Source organism: Notolabrus celidotus, chromosome 6 (assembly GCF_009762535.1).
Source record: "Notolabrus celidotus isolate fNotCel1 chromosome 6, fNotCel1.pri, whole genome shotgun sequence".
Classification (NCBI taxonomy): Eukaryota; Metazoa; Chordata; class Actinopteri; order Labriformes; family Labridae; genus Notolabrus; species Notolabrus celidotus.
Window position 1 is genome coordinate 27,107,930 of NC_048277.1, and position 25,890 is coordinate 27,133,819.

The 25,890-nt window shown below is 41.6% G+C and overlaps 1 protein-coding gene across 2 annotated transcripts in view; it reads left to right on the forward strand.

The window, feature by feature from the left end:
* The window catches only part of LOC117814850 (neuronal cell adhesion molecule-like), a 94,906-nt gene that overhangs the window by 45,727 nt on the left and 23,289 nt on the right, over positions 1 to 25,890 (forward strand). For both annotated transcript variants that reach the window (XM_034686398.1, XM_034686399.1), the window contains 5 exons: positions 18,572 to 18,748; positions 20,977 to 21,082; positions 22,576 to 22,769; positions 23,139 to 23,261; positions 25,707 to 25,877. In XM_034686398.1, the coding sequence (XP_034542289.1) occupies positions 18,664 to 18,748; positions 20,977 to 21,082; positions 22,576 to 22,769; positions 23,139 to 23,261; positions 25,707 to 25,877 (679 nt within the window). In that variant the 5' untranslated portion in view covers positions 18,572 to 18,663. The remainder of the gene's footprint in view (positions 1 to 18,571; positions 18,749 to 20,976; positions 21,083 to 22,575; positions 22,770 to 23,138; positions 23,262 to 25,706; positions 25,878 to 25,890) is intronic.

Here is a 25,890-nt window from a genome sequence, read left to right on the forward strand (position 1 = left end):
CACCTGTGCAGAGTTTCTCCGTCATTTAAAAGTGCGAGGCAGCGTCCTCCGCCCATTTCCATACCTCCCAGGTCCCGTCAGAGTCAGATGGGGTTTTCATGAAGAACACTGTTTTCAGTTTTAACTGCAACATTAACACGATTTGTTGGCGCCGTTTTATTAAAACCAGTTCAGTGCAGCAGAAAAGGCGCTGCCAAAATGGCACAAGGAGAAAAAGGGACTAAATAAACATTCCATGGAGTGCGTTTCTTTTATTCTCTACAGGTGAGGTCGTCCCTATGACACCTGTGTCCGAAAATAAAACATAAGCATAATAATCGGGATAATCCTGAAACCGTGATTATTTATCTCACTAATCATACCATCAAAATCTCTAATGGTTGCATCCCTTTGCCCATATAGCGGGCGGCCCAGGGTTCGATTCCAGCCTGCAGCTGCTTTCCCACATGTCATTCTCCCAGTCTCTCACCCAGTTTCAAGCTCTATCCCCTGTCCTATCCTCTCATCAAGAAATAAATAAATAATTTGGAGTGTGGATTGAAATATGGTCTTAACTCCTTCACAGTAACAGTGATGTGTAGTTGCACACATTGAAAAAGTCTTCACAATGATGTTGAGAGTCAGCATTTAGACCTACGCTGCAGGTTCGAGTACTTCCTGTCACTACTGTGCAGAACAAAGTACTTAAGCTGTATGGTACATTTAGTGCAACTGGTTTCCCAATGCAATCTGATCTACAACACCCCACCTAAAATAACCTCCTCTCCATAAATGTGTACATGAACAGCATCTACTTCAAGTAAAGCAGCAGATTTTATCATACATGGTTAGAAAGCAGTGACATTACATAGCAGCAGTTCTTAGTTCAGACGAGCTAGCTGCTGATGAGCGGAAGGATTCGAACGAACACAGAGGGCCCCTGGGCTGCTCCCAGCACCCGTCGTTTCAGATGAACACGTCGAAATATTGCTAAGGTGTCTCTTTGATTCGGGCCTGACAATCCTCTGACGGCTCTTTGTGTCAACACTCCTGTCTGCACATGTTATGTTTAAGAGTGGCTATGTGCAAGAAAGAGGTCCAGTGTGGACGTGATGGAGTGGACTGTGAGTGTGTTTTTCGGTGTCTCTGTGGATGTATGAGAAGAAGAGACGGGGGGTGCATAGAGACAAAGCTAAAGTGTCAGAAGGAAGGACATGAATAAACAAACAGATGAATAGATGGATACAAAGACACTGAGAGAGAGAGTTTGAGTGATGTGAGAGAGGTTGGTGAGGCCCGTCCTGAGGGGCTCCTGCTCTCCTTCTACATCCTTCGGGCCTGTGGAGAAGTCGGATTCATGCTCAAATGACTCACAAACTGTTCGGCAGACAGCCCGGAGAGCCTGAGCAGACTCTGTTCTATATCTGGCTCTCTGCATCTTCATTTATTTTGCTTTTCACAGCTTCTTTCACCTTCGCTCACCTGTGAAACCTTCCTCTAGGCTGTTCTACCTTCACTACTCATCCTCTGTGTACAATTATCCTGCCTAGCACTAAAGATATTCTCTATTCACAGAGCTGAATACATGTTTATTTTTACCTCTGTGTGTGTAACTTGGTCTATTGTGGCCCAGTGTGGAAAGCTACTTAGTTTAGATTCAGGTGATGCCATTCTAGTTTCATTCAATGGTTTTTGATCCAGTCAAGTAATTTCTGGATTCTGTAAATTGGGTTTATTTCCTGTTCAACATTTGGGGAAATATATATCATCCTTCTTCCTAAAAGAAGATAATGAGAGTGACACCATTCACATTTTTCGATGTCATCTAATGCTGAAGCTAGGAGCCTGTTAGCCTAGCTTCTCTAAAAGCCTGAAAAATGGAGGGAAACAGCTAGCCTCGCTCAATTCTTTGTTAAAACACAATTCATTGTTATTATGCAGTTTTGTTTATTAAAAAAAACATTAGCAAGTACTTCTATAAAATAGCTCAAAGGCAGGAGCACTGGTAAATAGCTAGCTTAGCTTTGTCTGACTTTTACAAACCCTGATTGTATCAGCAACTTTAAAGCTTACTAGCTAGCATGTTCAAGTGTGTTTGTTTTTAAACCATAGACTGTATAAAATATGGACGTAGTATCCGTGACTTCACCCATCTGTTTCTGAAGAGCTGTTTTGAGGCCAATCGGCGGTGGCAGCAATATTGCTGCTGTCGAGCTATTGGGACGTAAAGAGGCGGACTTTGAGCCTCCTAGCCAACAGCTACAGTGTTCCCGCCTGTACATCAAGTCAGCTGTTCCTCTCATTGGAAGACTCATAATCTCAATATCTTCAAAATTGCAGCATTATAAAAAAATTCACCCCCCTCACAGTGTGTGCCAATCGAGAAATGAGCTATCCAGACTACCCTCGTCTTTTGTACCAGGCTGTAAACATGTTTATTTCTGCTGTAAAGATCAACTTTTTTGAATTGGTCTTTTTTGAACAGCCTCGAGCGACTCATATTTTTCGAACGGAGGTTGCCGCTTGTTTTAAACACACTTCATTAAAGGTTAAATGTCAAAGCTATGCTAGCATAGACCCAGGCTAGCTGTGTTCTCTCTGTGTTTGTAGTATCAGTGCTAAGCTAAGCTAAGCAAGACATTAGTGTCTATGTACTGATCCTACTCGAAGCAAGAGAGCATCTGAGTATATATTTACTAAATATTGAAGTGGTCCGGTTCTTCTTCCCAGTGTGTTGCTGCTTGCTTACAAGGAACTGAATATCTCACTTGAGCTAAAGAAAAGAAGTTCAGACAGCATAGTTGACGGGCCTTAGAGGATGGATATTTTTTTAAAAGCAGAACATGTAGTCTACCTGCCTTTAATGTTTTTATTCTTTACTTACTCTGAGAGATCAGAGGAGAGGAAATATAGCCAAGCTTAAAGCAGCCCTTCATTACAAACCTTTCAAGTCAACTACCTTTAAGCACTGCGTTCTCTTTTTAATACACATTCATTTTCCATGCACTATATCTCTTATCTCAAAGTCTGAAATAATTGTCTCTGCATGACAAACGCCTTTTGTGTTTCAATTTTTTTCCTATGCCTTTGAAACCTTGCCTTGAATACCCAGTGTCTGTTTAGTCAGACTCTGAGTACTGCTGTGGCTTCATGTCGAAGAAGATTGTCTTCACAGCGTCATAAGCTGGTGGGGTCTGTCAGTGGTGAAGGCCCTCTAACGCACCAAATGATTTATGTGGTTGTTAGGCAAAGGTCCCGGTCCAAGGCCAAGTCTATCTGCTCATCAATATAAACAGGCTGCTCTCCGGGTGTTTTGCTGGAATACAAATGGCTGAATTTAGATGTAACCCCTCGCTCACCTGCATCTCAGCCTGTTCTAATGAGAAAGAGAAAGAGAGAAAGAGAGAGAGAGAGAGAGAGAGAGAGAGTGAGAGAGAGTGAGAGAGAGTGAGAGAGAGTGAGAGAGTGAGAGAGAGAGAGAGAGAGAGAGAGAGAGAGAGAGAGAGAGAGAGAGAGAGAGAAAATGAAATGGGGTTAGCTATAGCTTTGGCCTGTTGATTTCTACTGCTTGGGGAATTACAGCAATTTCTAATTACTGATCAGTGCTGGAACTAGTGATTAATCTAAGTAATCTGGTAGTTCATTCGGATTCCTCCTTGGAAACACTGATAAATAGCTGTGTCAACAAAAATATGTATTCAGTCTTTATGTGTGGATAGAGGAGGTCAAGGTTTCCCAGCAGATACTCTGAACCATCATCTGTTATATGCAGTAATTCATTCAGCTATCCTGTTTGACCTCTGTGACACAAACACACCGAAACACCCCCGGTCTCCATCCCTGGAGGACAGTCACACACACCTCGTCCAGCCTGTCGTCCTCGACCTCCTTTAACTGACTTCTGCTAAGATGCAGGCCCACACACACCCTCATCCAACCATTATCCAACACTCAGCTGACTCTGCTCCTACATAAGCGCCCAGCCTCATCCTGTCAAATGCAGACACAGGACAGAGGCTGTTAGCGGAAGCCGGGTTAGTGTTAAATGGGAGCAGTGTTTCCTCCGGATCCTCCGCTTGACAAACGAGAGCTGATGGAGCAGTTCTTGTCGGGGTCGTTATTTCTGATGGGGCCGGGCGATCTGTAAAGATGGAGTGCTGTTTGTCCGAGCGCGGGCTCCCTATGGGCAAAGAACTAAACTGAAGTCCTGCAAATGATAAATGTCAAAGGGGAAAACTGTGAGCTTTAACACCAAGAAACTTTTATGCTTTTTCAGTGTCGGTCTCTGGTGGATTCTCGTGACACGCCTTCCTTTGCAAAGAGTTTTACTGCACATACAGAGATTCCCTTTATGTGAAAGTCCTTTATTAGTATCATTAATACCCATTAGCTGACGTTTCAGTCATCCAGACCCATGAGACGGATAGAAACATGTTCAGTCAGTCACCACCAGGGGCTCTTCTACTGTATTCTTTAATCTTGAAAATTCTTTCTTTATTTCACACAAAAACTAATTCTTCAAATAAAACGAGGTCACCCAATTACTTGCCGACAAAAAGTACTTCCATTTGCTTAAGGGAGATGTTATCTCTATCCCTGCTATTCCATCTTTCAGTGATATATCACAAGTTTCTCCGCCTCTGAGCTTAATTAGATCAAATTCCATCACAAGTCTTTGAATAGGGGGGAAATTTATAATGAAATTCACAGCAGCAGCACTCCTTCAGATACAGTCAGTGGAGTTTGCTCAGAGCTAACTTTGATGAATTGTTCACCTCCCCTGAGTTGTTTGTTGTGTTTAGCATATGAAAACATGACTTGTGAAATAGAGTGGCCGTAGCTGGAGCCAGTGTAATCAAAGCTCATTCAGACTTGGCTGAAAAAGAGTGTTTGGATCACTGCGGCTGGCACGCACTTTATTTTCACTTTCAGCAGCGTTTCTGCATGTGTGTGGGGTGCATTCTGGTGAATCACATGTCTTATATGGATTATATTCTGTGTGAGTGAGTACACTGATAGGTTGAAGACATGGCATGGGATTAAACAGCTACTGTGCCAAGAGGTCTGCATGAATAAAGTGATGGGAACATGTTAAATATCAAACCCAAGCTAGTGCTGTCAACTCAAGTCCATTTACCACTGATTACTTTATAGAGAACTAATCATCTGTAGAAAAGCTATGGTTTGCACACATTTTTTTTTTCCTTGAAGAAACATGATTTAATGTTAATACAAAAGCACCACCTAATACAAACATATATAATGAAGACTCTTTTCCAGTTTGATGGACTGTTCTTGTTGTTAGTGCTAAGACTGATCGCATTGCAGGGAGTATCTTAAAGCTCCTGTGAGGAGTTTTTTAGTTGGTTATGAAAAAGTATGAAATTCATACTGATGCCTCCATATGACCTAAAAAGGAAGGCAAGACCACCTGCAACAAGTTTACATATTTCAAGTTAGTTTACTTAAATGTCTGATTTGCTGCCACGGAGTAGGTGTCACACAAGTTAAAAGTACGCTGCAGAAACAGCCATTGTTTACTTTTTGTTTTGCAGATATTCATAATCTGTTAGCCAACAGCTTTGTGTTCCCCTTATTTGGGCAAAAACTCGTAATCTTAATATCTTCTGAACCGTCATGTTAGAAAAAAATTCACCCCCCGTACAGTGTGTGCCGATAGAGAGATTAGCCACGTAGAGCCAAGCCGTTTTTTGAACCAGACTGTAAACATGTTTATTAATGCTGCAAAGATCGCCTTTTTTGAATTGGGGTCTATGTGGTGTTTCTGCAGCCAGCCTCAAGTGGATTCTCGATGAATTGCAGTTTATAACACTTCCTCATGGGCCTCATAGTTTTTGACCGGAGGTTGCTGCTTGGTTCTACTTTGTCCACAGGGGGCACCAAAATCAACACAGACCAAAAGTTCCTCACAGGAGCTTTAAATATTTTCAATACCAAAACCAACGTTTGAAAAGTGCACTGACAGACCAGCAAGATCTACAGCCTTAAGCAACACAATGCTAACAATGTAGCTTAAAATATTCTATTAAGATAGAATATATGCTAAAAAAAACAGTGTATGAAAATCCAGTGAATAGGATCTAAATAATCTGAAAGTGGTGAACAATGAAATGAATTGTTCACCCTGAATAAACAGTTTCCTCTGCAGCCCATAATATCTCCTCTTCAGAGGTTTCTCTGCCTGACCTGTTGCTCTAACATGCAGGATCCTTCATTATTACTCTAACATCCTTTGATAAGACTTAATCTATTTTGCAGAACTTGTTTTGCATTTTGGAAGAGTAAACTCCTGATTGTGTCATTCAAAAGAAGACCGCCATGATTTGATTTTCTCACACTTTGAAAAGGACTATTGTTTATGTCCTCCATGTCTGAAATTGGATGGTGAGTCCTTTTAGAGAGCAGTGGAGGGGAAATGATTTGTATTCACCTGCCGTATCTGAATGGAGCTGAGGAGGGGCCGAGAAAGAGAGAGAGAGAGAGAGAGAGAGAGAGAGAGAGTTGGGGGGGGGGGGGGACTACATAGTGCCTCCTTTATGTGATAATGGATTGCTCTGACATTCACACACATTGTGCTGTGGTGTGTCTATCAGTCAATACTGGCAAACTCGTGAAACGAATGGCAAATCTTGAACAGGAGCCATTAAAGATCTGTCACACGGCGACACATCAGGTGACACATTCATGTAATGCATGTTTCTTTAACCCCTCAGGGAGAAAAAGCAGCACTTACACATGTAACATATGTGTTTTTCCAGCTCCCACTCCTGCAAATGAATCTTTCTTCTCTTTTATATCTTACTGCACTCTCTTTTATTGGTCTGGCTGGGCAACTGGATTCTTCTGTCAGCAGCACAAAGGAGACAAAGTGGAACCGGGGACGGGCAGTAATGAGCAACTCCTCTTACAGTGTTACATATAGAGCGGCCACGGTGTGGGGAAGCCTTCGGGAGACAATGGAGGGTTTTGAGAGGTCTGGAGCCCTCTGAAGCCCCTCTTTGATTGAGTTTCCTGGCACTGAGCTCCAGTGTTGGGGCTGATTGTGGAGTGGGAGCTGTGGGTTTTTCAAGAAGGGGGGTTAGGACCCTCCTCTGCGCTGACCTTTCACAGACACAGGTGGGGTGGAGTGGAAGGGGCAAGAAGAGGTGGAGGAGGAGGGAGCGGCAGGAGAGGTCTATTGTAATGCTCGGTGAATGTAGAGGTGGCACTCAATAACACTAGACCTTGCTGCCTCTGTCCACCTGCCGCAGATTTTCTCACCATTACTCTATCAGTAGCAAATTACACGAGCTGGAAAGAGTCTCTTATCTGATGTTTGCAGTAGATTTAGCTGGACTGCAGCGAGCACTACAAGCTCTTTTCTAGCCCTGCTAGTGCCTGTGCAATAAATCACATTTTTATTATAGGGGCTGTATACATCTATGCAATAGATAATCAAAAACAGGAAACAACAGCTACCCTCAAATGTATTGTTGCTGTTGAAATAGTTTTGGATTAAGGAAAGATGATGTGCTATAAATAAGTACACTTTAAAATATGCTGAACAACACAAAGACAGGAACAGTAGAGCTAATATGCACACTGTTTCTATAGTGCACATCATATCATCACCAAACCTAGAATATCCACATATTGTTCAGGCTTAGCTTCAACCAAAATACATCAATGATTGATTAATGTAGTGTCATGCAGTTTGAAACAGATTACTTAATCTTGAACTAGAAGTACCTTGTTCTGGGTAAATTATCACAAAAACAATAGCATGCTCACAAACCTAACTAAAATAGCAACAGCTTTACACACATGATATGTTCTACACATCAGCGTATTAGCATTGTCATTATGAGAAAATTAATATGCTGTTAGCATGCTAGTTCTGGCATTTAGCCTTAAGTACAGCCTCACAGTGGGGCTCAGTTGCTGGAAGTGATACAAAGGGATGAATGAGGAATCATGACAGGTTTAGTTTTTGTCATTGGGATAAAAACACTTGCTCTAGGTGTATCTCTGTTAATTATCGTTCACTAACTTTTTCACTTTTTTATATTTCAACAATGTGAGCTCTCCCAAGTCTATATTTACCTCCCTTTAATGTTAGGAACTGTTGTATAGGTTGAATTCCAGTTCCCATACTTCTGTTCCATGAAGTACGTCAGGTAGGAGCTTCAATAAGTCCCAATACATCGTTTAGTGCGCTGGGCGCCAATTTGGCTGAGCGGTTATATCGCTAGCCCCATGTTCAGAAGCTATGACCCTCATATTGGGCAGCTTGGGTTTGATTCCGACCTGTGGCCCTTTGCCTCATGTCATTCCCCACTCTCTGCTCCCAGTTTCCTACTTTGTACAGTATCTTGTCTCTCTCAATACATGCATAAAAAGCACAAAAACTGTAGTCTGCCTCGAGTACCAGGTTGCCGTTTGGAGCCACCTTTTGTCGTAAGCAAGTCAGCTCTCATGATTTGTATGACCCACTATTCTCAGTGCAGTGAAACATGTGCCACTAAACCTGCTGCTGAGGGAGAACAGAACAGTGCTGTTTTGTATTTCAGAGGCAAACATTTTTTTTAGAATATGATGGATGTTTAAAACGGTCAAAGTTCACTGTGCAGAGTTCTAAAAAGGAGTATGCAAGAATTGGTTTGCACTAGGGGTGGGAATCGATAAAACCAGATCCGACTTAGAACCAGTTCCAATTGATCAATTCCAACGGAAATGTACTACTCAAATGTTATCGATTCTTCTTAACGATTCATTTCACAGCACGACGTCACGTCACGTCATGTTGCATTACGTCACACACTCTGCGACACAGAACTCCTTCGTATTCTCCTTCAGGGGCCACGTCCGGATTGACGCGGCCGAAAATGAGGCACCGAGAGCGGGTAAAATACCTCCGTGATGACCCCCAGAGGAAAAGTGTTTTTCCTATCCAAATTCAAAGTATTTTCCTCCAGGCTTGAGGGGCCACCTCCGGACTCACGCGACCAAGAATGAGGTCAACCTATTGTTCAGTATGTTCAAGTTGAATATGTTCATGTTCAGTCTTGTGCAGACATAATTTTGGAAAAAATAAAATGGTTCCCTTTGGTGCGGAAGGCTGTGTAGAACTACTTTTTTTTCCCCTCAAAAAAACCCTCAGGAATCGTTAGGAGAATTGCTAAGGAATTGGATTGATAAGCAGAATCGACAATGGCATTGACATTGATAAAATCTTATCAATTCCCACCACACACTGTTTGGAAGGTACTTTGAAAGAGGTGTTTTGGTAAGCAGGGTTTGAGCATATGTTCAGTCTCTATAAGTCCTCATATTTTAAAGACACTGTGAGAATAAAATGTCTCCTTCTTTCATCTTTTTTTAACTCTCAGTAACTCCTTTCTCGGCCCCAGGGCAGGAAGATCCTTCTAATAAGACGAGACCTCGCTGCCTCTGTCCACCTGCTACTTTCTCCCCAGCAAATTACATGTTCTAGTACCACACAGCAGTAACAGATTGTTCCAACGCACAGTCAGCGTTCACGCTTTGTTATCTGATGTTGTCGGCAGATTTTGCCAGACTGAATGGTACCATTCAAAGTGCAGCTCTCAAAGAGCCATCACTGCCTGCCTGTACTGTATCAGCACTATTCAGATTCCACTAGAAGAGTGTTTATATACAGTAGTGCTTTTCCAGAAAGACCTGGTTGCATCCACTGTTGACTGAGAGCAATCACACATTGACTGTTTCTTTGGCTGACATCGCCCACAGGAGCTCCTCCGCTACAAACACCACAGCTGACACTTTGTGTGTGTCTGAGGTGAACATTTCCTCAGCTGCTATTCTCACACAGTCTCTCCGTGGCACCCCCTAAGCTGAAAGTAAACCTCACATATTGGCCCCATCTTGAGAGACCCTTCACATGTAGGGAAAGCCATCCGGTGCGGACATGGTGGCAAACTGAGATTCTAATCATTACTCTTTTGTTGAGCGCGGAGGAGGTTGAGATGTTTTTCAGGGCACAGCAGATGTCAAGCGTACAGTTTCACTCCAAGGTTACTCATGAGATGACAAATGGGTCTGGGCCTCTTTGTCCCCCTTCTTTCCCCTCCGTACGTCTGTGTTTGATGAGCGGGTTGACATCTTTTTGTCAGCATGGAGATCTGAGAACACAAGGGTATCACCATGGATACAGAGTGCCCCTCTCTGAGAGTGATTTTGAGTAGCTCTACTCTGCTAAAAAGTGTATGGAGTGTCCCTATATTTAGCTATAAACCATTTTCCTGCATTTGCTAAAGTAGGAGGATTATGGATGATATTGATGCAACCAAAATAACACTGTTTGTCTCTGATTCTGTGTTTGCATAATTGCTTCAGTCTGCTTTGGAGAAGGATTTGCTTGCATTCCCACAGCAGATTGGTTTTATGTTGATCAGTCTTTCTAAACTGTTATGTTTCTGTAGCTAAAGTGCGTCTTGCTACGTCGTATGAAGAGGATTTTTAGAGTCCTCTTAGCTATTCAGGGAGGCAGTTGGAATGCAGTCCTCCCTCTCTCCTGCGTTTTTCTCATTATAATGAACCTCTGCTCAGCATATGAATGGATTCAGCCATAACACTCTCATGTGGCAGGCCGAGCATAATCGAGCTCCATCTTCAAAGTCTGGTATTCCTGCACTGACCCTCAGAATAACTCGACTAACATAAACAGGAAGGATACATTTGCAAATAGATGTAAGGAAGCTTAGATTCATGCATTGAAGAGCCGGAGTGCTGGGAGACATCCATTTTTCTGGAGTAATTACAGTGTGGGGATTAGCTATCAAATAAAGGTCAAGTTCAGATCCTCAGTTGCTCGTTTGGCCTTGTGCTTCTTCCCCTTCTGAACTCCTTTTAATGAATGCTTTTTAAAAGCGTCTCCACCCTACCCGCAAACTTCTTTAGTAATGAACTGCTCTATAAATAAGGTCAGACAAGTGAACAAATACACTTTGGGGACTTAACTTTTACCAACTTGCTGTCATTACTGCTTCATTACCTAATAGTTTAGAGCTTTTGTTGCATTGCGACCTCTTAGAAAGATCCCAAGACCTACAAGAGGAGGAAAGAGAGGGCCTCACACATCTGTCTCATCACAAAAAGGCTTTCAGAGAAGGCGCCGCTTTAGCGAAGACGTGACAAACCAACCCTAATGTCATATTTAGCTGGCCTGCAAAGATAAAGATGAAAGCAAAATTGCCCTTCGCTTCCATTCAGGTTGAACAGACAGGGATTTCCTCCTCAACGCAGCCGTCCCATCTAGTGGTGCTGCTTCCATCTGCATGCTAAAGAGGAGCCTCCTCTCAGAAGTGCCGGCGCCGGCAGTGATTAGCATTTGGGCAGAGAGGGACAGAGAGCAAACCCCGGAGTGTTCTTGGCATGTACAGGGAGGAAGCCAAATGAATGCCAATGCGCGGCGCGCTGTGAAAAGAGGAGGACCAAACAAATTGCCGGACACATTGCATTAGTAGCAGATGCACATTAGCATTAAGGGTTGAGGTGGATTGATAGCTGGGGCACAAGGTCTAGAAAGAGGGCAAAATATTTTTGAGAAAGCTACACCAGGGATTTCAAACTGTGCTCCAAATAAGTTATAATGAACAGGCTTAATGCAGCAAAAGCTGAAATATCCAAACTTGTTAAGCAATGCATGGATCTAGCTGCAAAACCAGCCTACACTTCCCATAATGCATCCTGAGATTTTTCAGTGGACCTCCCTGCTTGGTGAGCATGCAAGTTGTTCTGCGCTCTACAAGTTTGTTCAGCGTACTTTTGTTACAAATAATATAGACTCAAAGCCCAAACCAAAGTGCCCCTTTAAAACATCATAAACTGATTCCACTTCCATGTTAGGGAAGTTTTTTTGGGAGAAAGAAAAATGGAGTCAAACAATGAATTGAAAGTTCACAGAGCACGAGTATTGTCTCTTATTGTACAGAGCAGATAAAAGGGCGCAATCTGTTTTTGAGCTGCTGGGTTTCTCTCAACAACACGACCCCAATTCATATGTTAACCACCCCAATTATTTGCATAGGGTCTCTCAATTATAAAAGCTAATGAGCAGATTATGGGAAAACGCACGCTGGAGCCGGCCCGTGGAATTTCCATTGTGATCCTGTAGCTGCAGATAAAAGGCTTGCGAGAGGTGTTAGTCAAAGTCAGTGAACATTCAACCTCATACATCATAGCTGTAACTCATATCGCTGCTAACGTCTGTCCACTACATTAGCCGTGAATCCAGAGCTCATTTAGACAGCTGAGTGTTACAAATCTAATGATCCTTTTAGCGTCTGCTTTCAAAGACTCACGGAAGATCATTAATTAGAAATGCAGCTTCAAATATAAAGCTTATATGATAATGATATTCGAACCTTGGTAACCACATTAAGGATATTCATTCACTCTCTATCTTATTCCAGCAAGGCCAGTCATGCAACCTCCCATTCCCTATAGATGTTTAATAGCACAGAGAAACAGGCCTTTAGCCCAGGGCATGAATGCCATGCAGTGACGTCCTGAACTACAGCACGAGCAGCAAAATAAACTCCCCCAACCGTATCCGTTTTCTCATCACCGCCTTCCTGAGTGCGAGCCATTCTCATCATTATACCCTCACATTCAGGCATCTGTAGGGGATCCCTGCTGCTCCATTAAGGCCATACGGAGGCTCACAAACCTCTGATTGCATGAGCCATCAATAGCGCTGATTATAGGAGTTAATTAGGCTCCTTGGCATGAGAGAAAGGCTTTTATTTTCATCATAGATGTTAAAAACGCACAGTACTGATGCAACAGCCCTGATCCTGTCACTGTTGCATCACCATTGTTTAGAGCAGGAAATGGCAATATCCTCGTTATTGGTTCGAATTCAGCATATGGAGTAGTACTATCTGTTGCTGTAAGGGAATTTCAATTGGGCCTTTTTCCCCTGCTGACTGCTATTCATTTACACCGTGCTGTGCTTCAACTCTCAGTGCTCGTGCCCCTGTCAGCTCCATCTGTGTTCTTAGAGATGTGTGTACCCTCACGTCCCGCAGAACGATGTGCATGAATGCGAGTGTGTGTGTGTGTGTGTGTCCCGTATGTGCTATGTCTCTCTGACATGTGCACAAAACCAATTAGTTTTGGGATGGTGAAGTAGCTGGCCATGGGAAAATGACAATGGAGTAATTGAAGAGGCCGGCTGAATGAGAGGCCAGACAGCTCAATGCAGCTGTTACACAAGTGCTGAGTGTTTTCTCCATGGACAGAATGAGCAGGGAGAAAAGAGAGTTCTGCGTGAAGGTGGTCTTGTGTAGTTGTAGACAGTAATTAACATTACAACCCTTTCACTTTACTGACATTCATTTTAGGGAAGAAACACAGCTAGTCATGTAGTCGCATTAAAAGGTCCTTAAAAGTGGTCTTGCAGGCTTGAGTTCATTTAATACAAATCCAATTTGCTTCAGATCAAAGCTAACCGTTTTGCACACAACGCTGCCGTGTCAATTTAGAATATGTTTTTAACATTCTTTGACTCACACTTATCTCTGAGCTGCACACAAATCTGTTTGCAGACTCTACAAATGTATTAAACTTGTGCAATCCATCACAGTGAACATCAGGTCAGCATTAATGTTTGTCTCTGTTGCATATTGTTGAGATTAAACTGTCACATCTCAGAGTAATGAATAAAAACAGTGCCTAGTAGAAATGTTCAGGAAAGTTTCACATAATACACAGCATGCATTTGAACACACTGAGTACTAAAGAGGGGAGTCTGTGGTGGAGACAAACCTGAGTGATGATCACGTGTCTCTGTCGTTGGGAGTATTTTAGTATCTTTAAGCACAATCTCACAGTGGTACAGTGGAGTGAAATATGACTCAACACAACATGACACAACATGACACGATACAATATGATTAGATAACATATGATATGACACAGAAGGAAAGAAGCAACAGGATACGATACAGTACAGTACAGTAGAATACAGTACAATACAATGTGATACGCCGGTTAAATAAAATATGATATATGTTTTAGTAAGACACGATATGTTACGATATGATACAACGCGATACAATACAACGCAACATAATATGATACCAAACCATATCAAATCCTAACGACATGACACAACATGAAAGGACATGACGCAACACGAAAATATATATTATTCCATAACACAAATTTCACTACTAGGGTCTCAAAGTGTATCATATCGTATACTGTATCATATCATAACATATTGTATCGTAATGTCACTTCATATCAGGATATGTCATAATACAACACAATAAGACCCGATACATCACAATACGTCCCAATATGTCATGCTATGTCACAATGTCACAATATGTCACGATACGTCACAAAATGATGATGTACACTCTGCGACCCCTGTATTGAAATTTGTCTTGGTCTTCAATGATCCGTTTTTCCATTTAGGTTAACTCTAAAACTTCTCATTCTGTCTTTTTGAGGCTATTGTTTTAAGAAAAGATGAACAAAACACCTACAAGGCACCTACCTACCTGCCAAGAGTTTAGCTGAAAACAAACTTAGCTAGAAACAACCTGGAGACAGGAGTAGAGTTGCAGCAACAGAGCTAGGTGCGTCTTTTGGGAGAGTGTAGGGAACAGATGTGGGCCAACAGGAGAGCAAATATCAAACTTGGGCTCCCATCACTAAATGAGTGATAACAATGCTTCATAACTTCTATTACTGTAGAAAAGGCACTGTTTGCTAAATATCACTTTCAATTTCAAGTTATAATTTTTTTGTATGCTGCTTGGAGTTTAGACTTGCAGAAACACTGGTCTGCTCCTGAAAGTGCTCTGGCAGTCGTCCCATGAGGTTGTGTAACTTTGGTATTGAATTTTTCACTGAGACAGTAGCTCTGTTTATCCTCTTCTTAGCCTTTTTCCATTTTGAAAAATAACCAGAGATCCTCCCCGTTGTGTTTCTTTTCTAAGAGACCATTTCCTGTTCGATATTATCTAATGCCTGACAGCTTTTGGCACAGCACTCCCAGCAGCTCTGTGTTTTTGTCACGGCCTCAGCAGTCTGCACTCCACTGAGCTTTATTTACTTTGGCTACTCTAGTTCTGTCAGCACAAGATGCATTGAAATGCTCTACAATGGTGATGTACGACTTTTGATTGTGTGTCCCCTTGAAGAATTGTATATTCAAATGAGAAATGGGCTTTGAACTGTAAGATGCAGGGATACTCTTGCTTAGGCTCAGAATACACTGATTATGCAAGATTTGGCCTTATCCTAGATGTGTAAAGTCAAAGTTTCTGAGTAAGAACATGTAAATCCAGCTACTACATTTGAATATGGTAAAGTCTGGCTGTTTTTAGTTGCTTTTGTGCTCACTGTTAAGACAGGATGTCAGAAGTTTCAGGCCCTGGTGGATAGTTCCTCGCCTCAACAGCCCCACCTGAGCACCCAACGTTGTCCCGCTGTGTGAGCCCCCCTATCACTGCACCTCACAGAGATAATTATAGCACACATACACTGGTGCATATAAAGACAGTATGCACATAAAGACACTCGCATGCTGACCAGCTTGAGCGTAGCTGCTACACCTCATTAAATAGGGAAATGAATCCTGAATGAGGCTCTGGCTCCTTTCCAGATAAAAATCACAGGGCTTTTGGGCATTCACTATAAAATGTCAAATGAGCTTTCTGTCACTGGCCTTCCTTTTTTAATTTAACTGCTGAACTGTTAAGTTCAAGCTGTTTTTTCCTTTTACTCATAAATTATAGTTATTTTAATAACTTTTCACATTAACAAAATTGAATTGAGAAATGATTATAATGCAAAACCTTTCCACTCACCATAGAGGGATTTTGTAGAAAAATTATATCTGATTGTAAATTTCTAACACAGCAAGTTGAAAATCAAAAGTAGGTTTTCTGCTTAGTGGGGGTTCAGCACCCCTGCCTCCAGGCTGCAAATGAATTTGATGAAATTGCCCCCCCTTGGATCTTTTTGTGCTAAATCCCAAACCGGAGCTGCCTGATGGTGTCCGCTGCAGAGTGATTGGCTGCCCTGGGCGAAGCATACAAGCCTTCCCTGGGGAGATGTAGCCGAAGCCAGAGGCAGCAGACATTGGCCTCGCTCTCCTCCCAAGCCACCAGACACCAGCTCTGAATCATGACTGCAGGGCAGCACTAACAAATACATCAGATCCCCAAAGGAGGACCAGGCCTGGGTCTGGCTGCTCGGCTCCGTCTAGCCTCTGGTCTCAGACTCCAGCGCCTTTCTGCAGCCGCTAAACAGACCTACACCCAAAGGCAGGAGGACAATAAATGCTTGCTCCTCCACCTTTAATGGGCTCCATTTGATTCTTTCACAGAGTAACTGGCATTAATATCCCAAATTTGATGTGCTTTTCTGATAACACAGCAAATTAGCCTTCCTGAGCTCTAAATTAAGCTGTGACATTTCAATAGTGTGCGAGCCAGAGGACGCCTGGGGTAAGACAGACAGGAGAGAGAAAAACAGGTCACACTGTGGTTGCTAGAAGACAGAAAACAACTCCTTCCAAAGTTCTTCTTCCTGACTGACTCCTTTTGCTAATCATTTGAAAGCTGCTCTCACGTTACATTCAAATAATGAATTATTCTGATCATTTCTTTGGAGTAAGACTGAAATATGCAGATGAAAATGAATTAAATAGAGCAAAGTCATTTTGACTCAGTAGTTATTACTCTCTGGAGCTCAGGTCAAAGTGGTTTGATTACACTGACAGTAATTATTTCAACATTTGCATTTTGCTCTCAGCTGTCTTAAAAATAATTGCTTGTGGTTTGATGAAGGTGTGCTAAGGGAACTCTGAGCTAGCTGGTGACAAAAGAAGATTTGACACTCGGTGTGTTTAAATACAGGGGTGTGTCCAGAGGGGTCGCCAGGGGTGGCAAGGGCACTTTTTCTGATTGGCCACCCTTGGTGCCACCCCAAAACGCTAGACTATGATTAGCTACTTGCCTTGTTAGAAGCTGAATTTGTACTAAAAAAAATATGCATTGTAGTTTTCTATGCATTTCAATGTAGCAACCTCCTTTTTTTAGTTCTCTAACTTTTGACAAACATCTTATCAAGTCATTAAAGAATCAAGGATAGGAGATTAACATGTTGACACTCTGTTGTGGTCTTTTTTGAGTAAAAAAAAGTGCACTGGAATGCACAAGTAAAAAATGCTAATGGTGTAAGTATGTGTGTGCCCCATAGACTGTATAAAATATGGACGTAGTATCCGTGACGTCACCCATCTGTTCCTGAGCCCTGTTTTGAAGCCAAAATACGGCGGCAGCCATATTGGAAATGCGGAACTCAACCAGGCATAGTGTGACGTAAAGAGTTTGAGCCTCTTAGCCAACAGCTATGTGTTCCCGTCCGGGAGTCAAGTCAGTCATGTCCTTATTTGAGCAAGAACTCGTAATCTTAATATCTTCTGAACCGTTGAGTTAGAAAAAAATTCAGCCCCCATACAGTGTGTGCCGATAGAGAGACTAGCTATGTAGAGCCACGTCGTTTTTTGAACCAGGCTATAAATATGTTTATTAATGCTGAAAAGATCGTCTTTTTCCCATTCATGCCTATGTGGTTTCTGGTGTTTCTGCAGCCAGCCTCAAGCGGATTCTTGATGAATTGCAGTTTATAACACTTCCGTATGGGCTTCATAGTTTGAGACCGGATGTTGCCGCTTGTTGTGCCCACATACTTCCAGCCGACCCTTCATAATTCAGAGCCCTAGTTTGGAGTCCCCAGTCAAAAAAATGTTGACACACCTTTCTGCTCTAATATTCTGGTGTATTTGCTGTTTATCCACTATCCCTCAGTGAGTGTTGTAATAAAACTATAATTAGATGTTGCTCTGTAACAAAAGGAAATCCTCAATCAACAGTTAATCAGCAGCCAATTAGCCATACACCATTATTCTCTAACCTGTGAACAACTCACTCTTGAACTTAGACCATCTGTCTTCATTGAACAGTGTCGAGTAACATGTCAGACGTCTCAGATCAGTTCAATCACACGTGACGTTTCCCACTGCACACCTCTCAGAGAAAGAATGATGGTCTTGTGTCTGAAATCTGACCTAACTGCAGATCACCTCAGTCAGCAAGTCAATCAAACTGATGAAGCTGAGAGGGAAATAGGTGGTGAAGTCAGTGTCCCCGTGTCTTGTCCCTTGGCATGTCAACTGGCAGATCATGTGGTCGATATTTCAGAGAAGCCTAATGGCATTGTGGCCGCAGTGGTGATTAGCCAAGCAAAATGAGCCCATGTGGGTCGCATTGGACCCGTGTCGGAGAGTACTAGATCAAAGGGGTAGCTTCCAGCAATCTGCACTGCATGGCAACTTACATTGATCTGAGGCCAGGGTTATATATGTGTGTCTCTCTTTTGCCAGCCAACAAACACAAAATAAAACTCACAAAATGAGTTCCATGATTGATGGCTGCAGTAACTGTATGTGCTTTTCAATCCACTCATCTCTCTTCCTTAGACAGCCATCTCTAACCGTCACTCTCTCTCTCTCTTTCTCTCCCTGTAGTTGTGGATGAGCACGTGTCCTCTCAAAGTGTGACAAAGCAGAGAGGCAGGGGCGTCGCTTTTTTCCGGGTCAGACCTTTGCGTCACACACGGATGATGGAGAGGAGGAGGATGGACGCAGCGCTGCTTGTGCTGCTCCTTGGACACCTCGCCGCCGCGCTGGAGGTCCCACTAGACCGTAAGGAAACAAATCACACACTGTAAAACACATTTATATCCAAGAGAACTAAGTGGACTAATTCAGGTCTGTTTTCTTCTGAGGGTTTATAGTGAGTGAATTAACTGATAAAGTAATTGAATGAAAACTCATTGGCATGTAGTTAATCAACTTGAAGTGCAATTTTCAATTTGCAGCTTCACAAATGTGAGGAATTTGTTGCTTTCTTTGCCTCTTGTGACAATAAGTTTAACTACTATTGTATGTTAGGCTGGGAAATTATAACATTTATTTTCTAACTAGACATAAAGAGTGATTAAAGAAATGATTAACTATAAAAAAGGTGTGCTTATTTGCTCTCATGCCAAGTGTTAAAGAGCATGGGTAGCACTATCATTTCTATATGCTATTACAGATAAAGAACTTTCCAAAATTGAAGTTTTTGTCTTTACATCTTTAGTTGTTTTCATTTAATTCAATATTAGGGCCTGTTTCCACTAACAGCACCAGTTTTTCATAATTAAAGCCAACGTGTATACATTTTTAGTGCTCATCGTCTTATGTGTATAGATGCCTCTTGTTGCTGGCTTATCCCTCTCATATGTCCGTCACTGATCAATCAAAATCAAGAATGGGACGGACTTCTGTTGACAACTTTGTCAACAACAATGTTGGAAGCCTATCTGGAAAAGAAAATGACCACACTTTTATTTTTAATGGTACAATTTCTTTGTTTGAGCTGCTGTCAGTGCCAAATCTATCAATTGTTTTTGTGTTTTCTTTATAAGATTTCATTGAATAGAATCAAATAACATATTAGGGACAAACTTAACAGTCACTACAAGAGAAAGTAGAAGTTCTGCGAGACAACTCGTGGCCTAACAACAGTAAGCACTGGTGAAAAATGCTTTGAAATTTGGGTTTTGAGTGTCGCCAGCACAAGAAACGTTGTTAGTGGACACAGGCCCTCACAGTTAAGGCGATGACTGAAGGTCAATTTTTTAACTACTGATGTATCAGCTGAATGTTTTTCAATTAATCAGCTTTGTTTTTTGTCTATAAGTTCTCAAACATCCTAGATCCAAGTCTGTTACTCAGACCAGTCTACAACCTAAATGCAGTATATGCAGGTCACTATGGTATTTTTAAAATGAAAGCATCAAATACTCACATTTCAGCAGAAAGGAGCAACGCCAAAGTATTTTTTTGCAATCCAATTTACCAGAAACAATCATTTGACCATCTTAATAGTCGCAGATATGTATCTGATCTTTGAAGTTACTGTTTCTAATCACATTTCTTCCAGCGTTCTATCCTTTACGACTCTGTTAACTGTGTTTATTTGGTGAATTCTGAACAGTTGACATTTTATTGTCGGTGGAAACTTTCCTTGACTTCGTTTTGAAGAGCACAAAGTATACACCCCGGTTTTCTTCATTTCATTTTTGCTTTGTGGGTAGAGAGTTTCTCTTAGACCACATACTGATGTCACCGTGGTGGCTGATTTGTTTCTCATTTTTTGGTTGGAGCTACTGACCACTGGAGCCTGGAAAGTGACCTGGCCTGGCCATTAAACCGTGTGTGCAGCAGAAATAATAACACAGGGAGATATTTTTCACCACTAATGTCTGGTTCTCTTTGCTGTCACGATTTGTTCTTTCTTGTTTGCTGATTCTTTGGAAAAACACAAAAGTTCTGGAAGGATGTAAGTCTGAAACTAGTGTGAATTCCCTGCAGAGATTGTGCTAGGTGTTTGTCTTTAAACTGTGCATTAAAGGTTATATTTTATTTGATATGCTATGTGCTTTATGTTATACGCCGCAGTGTGATTTGGAGTGGATTTTTAGAACATTGCATGCTTTGTTTGCTGTTTGTGTTCTGTGTGTTTCTGCAGTGGTAGAGCATTTTCCCGTAGAGCAATACTGCAAACAGCATGAGTTCTTATACCATTTGGGATGTCATAGTCCATTAGTTATTTCCCCAGCTCTGACAGGAATGCATTAAGCATTGGATCATTATGATAAAGTGAAATGTACCTGAGCGTTCTGCATGCCTTTTTGTTATTGCTGATACATGTTACTGGAGCTTTTTGTGTCTGTCAGCAAACAGCCGTCAGCTTTGATTCAGTGTGGTAAGTCTGCATGTTATCTGTAATGACTGCGTGTGTGGTCAATACAGAAACAGGAAAAAAGCTAAGTTATGCAGTAAAGGTCATGATTGAATATTATCCTCTGTCTGATCTCATTTAGTGCCGCAGCCGCCGACCATAACTCACCAATCCCCCAAGGATTACATCATCGACCCCAGAGAGAACATTATAATCCACTGTGATGCCAAGGGGAAGCCTCATCCCAGGTACCAATCTCGCTGCATTCATTGATCTATCCCTAAAAAAGGTACTCCAGGTTTGGATGCAACCACCACCTGTCAGATTTTCACTACAAAGCCTCAGCCGTCCCAAGAAATCGAGTAACGAATTCTACCACTAAAGTCTCTCTGTATGTGCTGCCCTTGCCACGGGCTAAGTTTATTCAAACTTTTGTTCAATCCATCTGAGTGTAACACTTATTAATTTGTTGGAAGTCTGTGTTGCACTTCTATATCTGCAAGAGAACTCATCGAACTACCACATTTCCAAGTTTTTCAGATTCACTTTACCCTAACATATCCTTAACCATAAAACCAAATGTTATATAACTCTCAAACATTCCCTTTGAAGAAGTCAATACCAAGCTACTTATCCTCTCAGTCTTTGGAAATGCCCCTTTAAAGCCTCTTGAATTTAAATCCGAAGAATGTCTGTATGTCGTTAAATATTCATGACTGAATGTTCAACATTTAAGGTTACAGGGAAGGAGAAGGGAGAAGAAATATTCTTAGGATTTGTTTCTGGTGGTTGAGAATCAGAAATCTTCTGGATCAGGATCACATTTGAATGATATGGATTTAAATAGCGTTTGTCCCTGATTTGTACTCAGAAATATGTGACTGACCTTGCTGCAACCCAACCCTGCCTTCTTAATCCAGTAAAAAGTGTGAGGAGGAAACAGAAATTAAATGTGTGAAAGAACCAAAACAGTGTGAGATTTGGCAAAAAAGCACGAGTGTAAAAGACACTGCTACAATCAAATGAAGAAAATATTATTCTCTATGTTATTTCTTATTATTTTACAAATGTTTTAATTGTCTTCTACAAAAAAGGCTCCTCACAAAAATTCAAATACAAGTTCTGAAGCGATGAATCAAGGCAAGTCAAGGCAAGGCAAGTTTATTTATAAAGCACCATTCATACAAAGAGCAATTCAAAGTGCTTTACAGAGTTAAAAACAAAAAACAGAACAGTAACTATCAACAAAAACATACAGCAAACACTTCAAACTTTAAATTTTATATGCGGCCAGTTATGTTTGATCTACTCTCTCTCTCTCTCTCTCTCTCTCTCTCTCTCTCTCTCTCTCTCTCTCTCTCTCTCTCTCTCTCTCTAACTTAACGTTAATTGTAAACCGTGTTGGGTCTTATTATTTATTTAAATTAGGAGGGATTATTCTAAATATTCAGACCCCTTTGCTGCTCTGAAGTCCGTAACTTGCAGAGTCTTACTGTCCCGCCGAACACAGAATCACAACTGATCTCGTCTTAACCGGAATTAACCTTTAATCATTCAATTCATCTCAGATCTTCTTCCCAAGGATTAAGACTCGCACACAGTCTAATCTTAACTGCTTTACATTTGTCCATACGTGAGTCCAGGTTGGTGGCAGTAAACCTCATCAGATTCTGTAAACACATGTCTGATTTGGATGTTGATTGCGCTGTTATGACCCTTGATTGTTTATTTATACCCTCAGTTTTTCTTGGACAAGAAACGGGACCCACTTTGACGTCGATGAGGACGCCAACGTCAGCTTGAGGCCCCACTCAGGTACCCTGGTGGTTGACATCAGCAGAGCGAAGGCCGACCAGTACGAGTCCGTTTACCAGTGCACAGCCAGGAACAAACACGGAACTGCCGTTTCCCACAACATCGTGGTTCGACAGTCGAGTAAGCACAGAGCACGTCCATCCATCCTTCCTATTTTCTTAATGTCAAGCGTATGTCCCATCTTTCTCACGTCATTATTCTTTTCCTTTCTAACATTTAAGTGGCATTTCCATTTTAAGAGCCCTCCTGAAAGGTAAAGGTTGCCTTTAGAAAGCAGTATGTTTCACTTAGCAGGATGTGACAGTAGATAGAGGTAATTTAGCCCTTTGTATTTCTCCTTCTGTTAATTATCATGCAGTAAAGCATCATCCAGCTCTTCCTGCCTCGTCACCTCTGTTATCTTGTCAGCTACAGTCCATTAGCATCCCATACTTTCTGTCACATTAAGAGACTCTTCACCCGCTCATGTGGATCCTTTAACTATTCCAGGGTCCCCCCTGTGGTCGAAGGAGAAAATCAACCCAATCGTGGTCCAGGAGGGCGTGTCCTTGGTGTTACCATGCCGACCCCCGGCTGGCCTGCCCCCTCCCATCATCTTCTGGATGGACAACTGTAAGTACTCCACTCATGGAGGATACTGTGTTAGCTGCATACATACTGCAGAATAAACACATTTATATTTTATAGCTTGTGGAAGAGGACGAGGGATTTATGGAAAATGTGGTTAAAATCCACACCACAGGAATAAATGAGAGGCTATAGACTGTCTTATTATAGCCCCTGTATTAATAATGTAGTTAAACTAGGTACTACACTTTATTAGTTGGCTGTGACTTGATTCATTGAATGTGTTGACTCTAAAGGGTCATTTCAACCAAATTAGAAGGTAACACTTTCCTCTAGCAGTATCTAAATATGCAGATAACATTGATTTTATCAACTTAAAGCTGCTGTGAGAAGCTTCTATTTGTGTGATTCTTGTGTCGACAAAGCAGTACCCTTCATCTTTGGTGATTTTTCTCCCTGTACATGTGTTAGTAGTGTTCTTGTTTAAACAATGTCTCCCTAATTGAAGATTAAAAAAATAAATGGCATGTGGTATATTCTACGGCATCAAAATAGAGAAGAAAAAAGAGAAAAAAATAATAAAAACCCAACCCTTAAACCCACCTACAAGATACACCCCATGAGGCTAATGTCCATCATCACACATCATTATCAGTCAACACCCAGAGCTGTCACAGAGGGAAAAAGACATATGTAATGGAGTTTCATTGTCTGCTCCCATCTTTTCAACAAGTCTGAAAAAGGCTACTAGAGTCTTAGAGTAGACCCTTGAAGAGAGTCTCCTTTCTTGTGCAGCTTAATATATTGCATAATCTCTTTGATCCAGTGAGAGTGTTTAGGGGGAAGAGGGTCCTTCCACCTCAGCTAAATAAGGTGCCTGGCTAACAAGGAGCAAGAGGCCAAAATCTCATCCTGTTGTCTTTTAAGAGTGAAGATTAAGATTTCATTCTTGGCCTTCAAATGACTAAGAATGAGAATCATTTTCAGAAGTAATCTACTGGGATGTTTATTAAGTTTCTGTTTAGCTTTCACTTGTACAGTATTTTAATCAGGAGAGACACAATTTGAATATTAACAGTTATTTATTACAACTTAATGAATAATGAAACTTGACAGAAATCTTTGGCGTAAGGACTCTATGGGGATAATTTTGTGAGCATAGGATGTGTGAATTTGGCAGCAAAAGAAATCCCCCTAGAGTCCAGACACTGGTGGTGGTGGTTGATGAATCCTAGGAATTGAAGACTTGCAGAGACCAGGTGGAGATGGGGTGGTGGAGGGGTGCGAATCATCAATGCTAGAAGGACCTAACTGGAGAGAGAGAGAGGCATTTAAAAAGACAGCAGAAAGTTGATAGGCTGGCGATAAGGGCGTGCCACTGAGCTTTTGGATGACAGCCACCGCTGATTAACCAATGCAGCTGGAAGCGGGTGAGCTATTGAACGAGGGAGAGGACAGTTAAACGTACGCTATGATTGCTTTTATAGTCTTTCTGTCTGAACTTTTGCCAGAGCTACATTTAGTTTTCCTTTAAAAATCTAAAAACTTTCTGTCTTTAAAGTTATTTAATCAGCCTTGTTGTGAATTTGAGAACAAACCTAACAATTTCAAGATACAGTTTGGATCATGTAGGTTCTAAGACATCTCATTCTGTGACAAAGATGGAGATCAAACCCTGCTCTACTAAGTAGCCAGTTCATTGTTTTTCAAAACTCGAAAAATCAGGTGTTGGAATTTAACAATTTTGCTTTTGACTCTCTCTCCTTGCTCTTAAGTAACATTAGATTTGGAATCATCTTATTTCATTTAAGTCAGATCAGAGTTGCACAAACACACATCAGTTGTCTAAAAAAGTTTTTGAATGAAACTGAATTCCAAGGAACGCAGGAATCTATTTGTTGGTTGCTTGTGAGGACGACTGAATGTGTGAAGAGATCTAAAGTTTGGGACTATGAATCAAGACTTATTGTAGTGACTACGAAGAGCCAGAAGCCGCTGTGAGGCTGAGATTGGGCCTAGTTAAAGTGTGTAAACCTTTTATTAACGAAAAAAGGATAATCAACTCATGATAAAGCACACAAAAGAAAATAGTGATAATAAGCGGTAAATAAGCGGTCAACAAAAAGTATGGAGACCCAGCTCACCCTCTCTCTCTACCTCCAAACAAAAGAAAACAGGCGGCCTAAATGAACAGAATATCCCCGCCCCTCACACATGACCTGTAAATAACCTAATTAACTGACCCCACCATAAACCATATCGTAAAAAAACAACAAAAATATGAAATAATAAACTACCCTAAACCTCAGAAATTAAGATACAATAAACACTCCTTCATGGCTCCTACACTTATAAAAGCAACTATAAAACTATGTCAAAAATCTTTCATTAACACTGAGTGAGCCTTGTCTTTACAGAGAGAAGTGCGTACAGTAACAAGTATTAAAGTTGTTGTATTCTTCAATGGATCTCATTCACTGTACATTGCAGACTTCCAGAGGCTCCCTCAGAGCAACAGAGTGTCCCAGTCCCTCAACGGAGACCTTTACTTCTCTAATGTGCTCCAAGAGGATTCCAGGAACGACTACATCTGCTACGCCCGCTTCCCGTACACACAAACCATCCAGCAGAAACAACCAATCAGCGTCAAGGTCCTCAGCCGTAAGTCTGACCC